The 7,450-nt window shown below is 40.4% G+C and overlaps 1 protein-coding gene across 1 annotated transcript; it reads left to right on the top strand.

Annotated features, from left to right (window-relative positions):
• The first annotated feature begins 870 nt into the window (after window positions 1-870).
• LOC149822927 (uncharacterized) lies at window positions 871-2,519 on the top strand. The gene is made up of 2 exons (XM_089981450.1): window positions 871-1,317; window positions 2,244-2,519. The coding sequence occupies exons 1-2, from the start codon at window positions 982-984 to the stop codon at window positions 2,328-2,330; spliced, it is 423 nt and encodes a 140-aa protein (XP_089837576.1). The 5' UTR covers window positions 871-981; the 3' UTR covers window positions 2,331-2,519.
• Window positions 2,520-7,450: the final 4,931 nt, after the last annotated feature.

The following is a 7,450-nucleotide window of genomic DNA, read 5'->3' on the forward strand; positions in this document are numbered from 1 at the left end:
GGTCTTCTTAGGCTGGCACAAGAAGACTCATTCGAATAGTGTATGTCGATAATCGACCGTAAGTATTTTGTTTTCAATTATTGCATATCTTTTAAATATTTTATATTGATATTTACTGTGTAACAATTCATGTGCAGCACGAGGTTTGAGCCACAAGAAGTAGTACGAGAGATTAGGAATTCACTTCTTCAACATCTACCAGGACCAGTTGCTCAATGGAAAGAGTACCCAAAGGAGGTGTTAGACAGATTGTGGTCCTCATTCATGGTATACAGTTGTTCCTCATAGTTAATGTGTTTCATATTTAATTTATTTAAGCAATGTCTACAAACTTTCTGAAAATATTTTTAGGCTTCGAATCGCTTCGCAATTACGGTAGAAGAAAATAATGCAAGGAAGGTGTGACAGAAGGTGCCTGCCAATCGATTTGCAGACATGCTGCACACTATAAAGACTGCAACAAAAAAAGCATCTGGCATAGTAGATGATCCATTACTGTGGAAGGGCCATGGTCCTATTACTATCAGGAGAGATTACTGGGATGAAATGTGCGATAAGTGGGCGGGAGATGCATTTAGAAATCGCTCTGCGAAGGCTGCACAGAATCGATCGAAGATGCCCGAAGCCCATCTACACACAGGTGGATCTAAGACATTTGGGAGTCACCTAAAGAAAATGATAACTCATCAATATATAATATTAATTTTATAAGTATTATTGCAAACTTGTGTACTAAATCTTTTGTCATTTAACTTCGCAGGAAGCAGAAAAAGGATGCAGTGTACCATATAAGGATGTGTTTGTAGAAACACATAAACGGAAGACCACGGGAGTCTTCGTATCAGAGAAGGCGAGAACGACAACGGTATGTATTAATTCTATTAATAATCATTGCAATATATATGCAAGTTATCATAATGTTATCATTAATTATTAATGAATACTTTAAACATTATTTTGTAGGAGGCATATGAGCAACAGATGGTAGAGCGATATGGCGATGACGCTACTCAGCATCCATCATTTGATCCTACAGCATGGGTGACTGCAGCAGGTGAACCCAAAAAAGGTCGCGTGTTCGGGTTTGGAAGTAATATGAACACTTCACCAGTTATTGGTTCTTCCAGTTACGGCTCACCGACTTCTTGCGCCGACATAAGCTCCAAGCAGCCGACTATTCTTTCCGGTGATGATGTACGCCAGATCGTTAATGAATCACTGAATAACTACTTCCAATACACCGTCGCCCCCTTTCTCCGAAATGAGATCAAGACCGCTGTTCAGGATAGGGGATCTTCGATTCCAGGTCCCTCTCAGGTATAATCACATATTCAGTTTTTTGTCTGCTTTAGAACACATATGAGCATAATCGAATCACATATATAACTTTTTGCCTGCCTAAGAACACATATGAGCATGTTATAATCACATATTCAGTTTTTTGACTGCCTTAGAGCACATATGAGCATGCTATAATAACATATAGAGTTTTTTATTGCCTTAGAGCACATATGAGCATGCTATAATCACATATAAAGTTTTTTTGCCTGCCTAAGAACACATATGAGCATGATAGAATCACATATAAAGTTTTTTTGACTGCATTAGAACACATATGAGCATGCTATAATCACATATTCAGTTTTTTGACTGCCTAAGAACACATATGAGCATATTATAATCACATATTCAGTTTTTTGACTGCCTTAGCACACATATGAGCATGCTATAATAACATATAGAGTTTTTTTACTGCCTTAGAACACATATGAACATGCTATATATCATTTATGATAGAATCACATATAAATTTTTTTTCTTTGCCTGCCTTAGAGCACATATGAGCATGCTATAATCACATATTCAATTTTTTGACTGCCTTAACACACATATGAGCATGATCGAATCACATATATAGTTTTTTGCCTGCCTTAAAGCACATCTGAGCATGGTAGAATCACATATAGAGTTTTTCTAGATGCCTTAGAACACATATGAACATGCTATAATCACATATTCAATTTTTTGACTGCCTTAGCATACATATGAGCATGATAAAATCATATATATATATATATATAACTTTTTGTCTGCCTTAGAGCACATATGAGCATGATAGAATCACATATAGAGTTTTTTTATTGCCTTAGATCACACATGAGCACATGATAGAATCACATATAGTGTGTAATTTATTTCATTATATTTTGTTTATCAATACTGACTGTTCTTTTCTTGTGTAGGCTGCTAGCGATAATCAGCGTAGTGGAGCTGAAGGGACAGATAAAGACAATAAACAAGAAGACGCACAAAATCTTGGCGATGATTAGAGGACTGTGTTGAAGAAGTTCTATTTTTTTATGTTTCCTAATTGTAATTGTTGAATTGTAAATAATTAAACTTGTTAATTTTAAGGTGGAACGATTAATTGTTGTAGATTCTTGTTATATGAAATTTTTTGTGTGGTTTGTTTTTTATTTACAGGAAATATAAATTGTACAGGAAATAGAAATTGTACAGTTCTCGGTATTTAATTTTCAAATAAATTTTTTTTAATTTTTTTTCGTGTTTGCGACGGATTAGCGACGGAACCATCTGTCGCTATTCATATTAATCTAGCGACGGCATAGCGACGGAAGTAAATCCGTCGCCAAGCCATGGTCGCCGTTTAGTACCGGCGGATTGGCGACGGAATCTAGCGCTCGTTAGTCCGTCGCAATTAGCGACGGACCGGGCGACAGAATAATTCCGTTGCCAGTTAGCTTCGAAATATTCGCGACGTAAGCATATTGTCGCCTCGTTGTCGCTAATCTGTCGCTACCCATGTTAGCGACGGATTAGCGACGGAATGTGGTCGTCGCTAATCTACTGCAATTGCGGATTGGGCAACGAAGCCTCCCAATGCAAAATTATTCATGTGCTCTAGGTTCACAAACCAGAGGTGACATTTATCATTGACACTTAGCCAACTGACGATCGTCTCCTATCTGTATTTTTAAGTGGTACTACTAGTTATGGTTATTGCCGATTAGTATGCCTTTGGGATACACCCTACCTTAATAGGTTACCATTATATATGTTAAAATTACTGTTACCGACTACGATGAAAATCCTTGCCCCATCGTAGTGCCTTAGGAACCCGATAGAGTTAGACTCCTATTCCATCCATAGTCTGTCTCCTAACGACCAAGCCTTATCTTGTTGTTACCGATAAGCCTCATAGCATCCCACACGTTCTACACTATTGCCTTTCGTGATCCTATATATAGCATTGCTTTATATCCCATATCGTAACAGTGATTAATAATATGTGCATTGTTCTCCTTTCCCATGAATATAGGCCAAGTGCCGAACCACGTTAAATATCATGTTCTCTGTTTTCCACTTTTTCATCATGGTATCAAAGCAGGCCAGAACCAGTCTGTGATAGTATCCACAACCATTGACCATAGCTAAAGGAGAAAATGAGTCAAGTTCTTCCGCATATGGCGCATCAAGGATGGTCGTGCACGAACAAAACCCTACTCTTAAGATCACCACCGTGCCTCTCAAAGGATCCAACTACTTGTCCTGGTTGAAGGCTTCCATGCTTTTCCTCAGTGAGAAATCCAAACTAGGGTACATCAACGGTAAGATCGTTCTCCTAAAACTCGAGGACCCCACCTATGAAGAATGAGAATCCGAGAATCACCTTGTTATGTCCTGGTTGTTAAACTCTATGGACCCAAGTATCATGGAGGGTTTTTTGTTCCTCGACACTACCCAAGATATATGAGACTCCCTGAGAGACGTCTATGGTGAGCAGAACAACCTTGACAAACTCTATCAGCTCCAACAGGACATCTCGTGCCTGACCAAGGAAGACAAGCCATTTCACTCTTATCTTAGTTCACTGCGTGCCATGTGGGATGAGATAAGTCTTTACCATCCCATCACCAACGATGTGGACACCATCAAGAGGCACATCGAAGAAGACAAAGTGTTCAAAGTCTATGATCACCATGGAGATGGTGAAGGGAAAAAGCCTATCCTTATCTCACCTACGGGTATTTGGGTGCAAGTGTTCCATCCATCTGCAGGAGTTACATAGAGACAAACTCGAAAAGTGGGTAACTAAGTGCATATTCTTGGGGTATTCCTCTATCAAAAAAGGGTATAAATGTTACAACCCTATAAATAGAAGGATTTTTTTCTCTCAGGACGTTGAGTTCTTTGAGGGGGAGCCCTATTACCAAAACATAGATGCCCCTTCCAATGACATTAAATTTCAAGGGGAGGACTCATCTCCAGATGCTGCATCGATCCTACCTGCCATTGATATCAGCGAATATTCTGTCACCGAGCATCTCGACAACACACCTCCCGAGCATTCCAATGTCAACACCTCCACCACTACGGGCTCCTTGACACCCATCAAAGACAACAGTGTCATACCTCGAAGGTCCGACAGGTCCACCAGATGTCCCAGCAGGCTGCAAGACTTCTACACCTATATGGCTTCTCGGTCCACGGATCATTTGATTGAGCGACATGTTTCTTTTGATGATTTTTCTAATGCCTACCTCTCATACTTATATAGCGTTTACTCCAACATGGAGCCCTCTACCTTCAGAGAGGCCAACACGTAGGAAGTATGGCGTACCTCTATGAACGAAGAGCTTGAAGCCCTATATAAGAATGACACCTGGGAAATCGTCACCCTCCCTCCTGGAAAGAAACCGGTTGGTTGCTGATGGACCTACAAAATCAAGTACCGCAGTGATGGCACCATCGAACGTTACAAGGCTAGACTCATAGCCAAGGGATACACTCAAGTTGAAGGTACTGATTATCATAAGACGTTCGCTCCCATCACCAAAATGAACTCCATCAGAATTCTTTTATCTGTTGTTGTCAACCAAAGGTGGCCTTTATATCAGCTTGACGTCAAGAATGCTTTCCTACATAGAGAACTTTAAGAGGAAGTTTATATAGAGCTTCCACTGATGCACCATGATGCGCACAACCAAAGCCTTGCCTGTCATTTAAAGAAGGCTCTATATGACCTCAAAGTCATCCCGCGCATGGTTCACGAAACTGAGCGATGCACTCGTACACTTTGGATTTTGTAGAAGCCCATCCAGGTACTCCATGTTTTGCAAGAAGAGTGCTACTAGGAGTGCCATCATCCTCATTTATGTGGATGACATTATCATAATCGGAGACAATCCAGGGCTCATCGACGTTGTCAAGCTTCATCTCCATCAAAAGTTTGAGATCAAAGATCTTGGAAAGCTCTGATACTTTCTTGGTATAAAAGTCACTCAATCTGAAAGATGGATATTCCTTTGCCAAAAAAAGTATGCCTTGGATTTACTTCAAGAAGCTGGCATGCTCAGAGCCAAGCCCATCAACACACCTATTGAGCAAAATCATAAGATCGGCAAGGATGATGGGGAACCCATAGGCAATGTAGGGAGTTTCCAAAGACTAGTGGGATGTCTAATTTACCTTACTGTCACGAGACCCGACATTACCTATGCGGTCAATCTCATTATCCAGTTCATGCATGCCCCCAAGATCCCACACTTGGCTATTGCTCATAGAATCTTGTGGTACATAAAGTTGTCCCCCGGCAAAGGCACCCTCATGCATAGGAATGGCCATACTCAGGTCATGGGATACTCTGACACCGACTGGGCAGGTGACCCCAATGATAGAAGGTCAACATCTGGGTATTGCACGACTGTGGGAGAAAATCTCGTTACATGAAGAAGTAAGAAGCAAAATGTTGTCGCCAGATCCAACGCCAAAGCAGAGTACAGGGTTATGGCCTCCATATCCTGCAAACTCATCTGAATAAAGGCTCTTCTCGGGGACATGGGCCTCCAAAACAATGAACCCATGTAATTAAAATGTGATAACCAGGCGGCCATCCATATAGTAGCAAACCCAATTTTTCATGAGAGGACCAAACACATCGAGGTCGACTACCACTTTGTGAGGAACAAAATTCAAACAGGGGTTATATCCACCTCACACGTCAGAAGTGTCGATCAACTCGCCGACATCTTTACAAAGGCAGTCAACAGTGACAAGCTCCAAGAAATTGGAGTCAAGTTGGGACTAATCAACATTGAGTCCTGACTTGACAGGGAGTGTTAAAATTACTGTTACCGACTACGATGGGAATCCTTGCCCCATCATAGTGCCTTAGGAACCTGATACACTTAAACTCTTATTTCATCCATAGTTTGTCTCCTAACCACCAAGCCTTATCTTGCTGTTACCGATAAGCCTCGTAGCATCCCACATGTTCTGCACTATCACCTTATGTGATCCTATATATAGCATTGCTCTGTATCCAATATCGTAACAGTGATTAATAATATGTGCATCGTTCTCCTTTCCCGTGGATGTAGGCCAAGTGCTGAGCCACGTTAAATATCATGTTCTCTGCTTTTTGCTTTTTCATCAATATAGAAATGAGATGTGTTTATCTCTCAGCAAAGGTTTAAGATGTTGGGTTTATATCTGCCTCCCGAGCCTCAACTAAGGCATCTTGCAGGTTTCAATACTTCAGACTTATGAATACATTTGTCTCCCCCCACCCAACCCCTCAGCCTCCCAAAAAAACAACCACATTTGCGTCGAATATAGGTAGTTTGGACTATCTTCAGACCCACTTTTTTTGGAGAAGAATCCTTTGAATGGTACCTAATGTATATTCTTCTGGTTCTTGTAAATTCTTTATATGTTATTTTCTTCCTTTTAATGAACTGGTAGGGGTCTGCCTAACCCCAGCTTGCCTTTTAAAAAGAAAAAAAAAGATATACCTGATCGAATTATTAAAGAGGAAGTTTCATACAATGTTCAGGCTTGATTGGTGCTTCAACTCGAAAGCTTGGTTTGATATTATGGGGGCTCATTTCCAACTCAAAGTGTTGGGTGGAACCATATCTGATCATAGTCCTATTATTTTCACCCATCATGTTAGTTTCCCCTCGGGTGTGAAACCGTTCCACTTTTTCAGATTCTGGATAGATTATGATGAGTGCAAGAATATTATTGAGCATTGTTGGAATTTAAAGTTGAGGGGGTGTTTGATGGAGCTGATTGTTCAGAAACTCTTTCTCATTCAACATGCCTTTAGAAACTGGCAATGTGTGGGAGTTGTAAAAAATGTCTATTGTTAGGGACTATATTGAGCAGAATTCTAAAAAAGTGGAAAGTGGCAATAATATAGTTGTTGAGAGAGAGGTTATGCCAACACAAGAGTTAAATTCAGCTTTGAGAGATGAGGAGGCATTTCATGCCATGGTCTATGGGCGTAGACAACAAAATACTATTTTACAACTGCAACATGAGGGGTCTTTATTATGTTCCTTTATGCATATCCAATAGGCGGCCTGTGATTTTTTTAAGAGTTTACTTGCTAAGTAAGGAGAGGGTGGTATCATGTTCAATGGTT

Source organism: Nuphar pumila, chromosome 11 (assembly GCF_984573655.1).
Source record: "Nuphar pumila chromosome 11, dmNupPumi1.hap1.1, whole genome shotgun sequence".
Classification (NCBI taxonomy): Eukaryota; Viridiplantae; Streptophyta; class Magnoliopsida; order Nymphaeales; family Nymphaeaceae; genus Nuphar; species Nuphar pumila.

Bases quoted from the DNA above. Each gene is read 5' to 3' on its own strand.
- LOC149822927 (XM_089981450.1), top strand. From the start codon at position 982: ATGGTAGAGCGATATGGCGATGACGCTACTCAGCATCCATCATTTGAT. The intron at 1,318-2,243 runs GTATAATCACAT...TTTCTTGTGTAG, and splicing joins CGATTCCAGGTCCCTCTCAG to GCTGCTAGCGATAATCAGCG.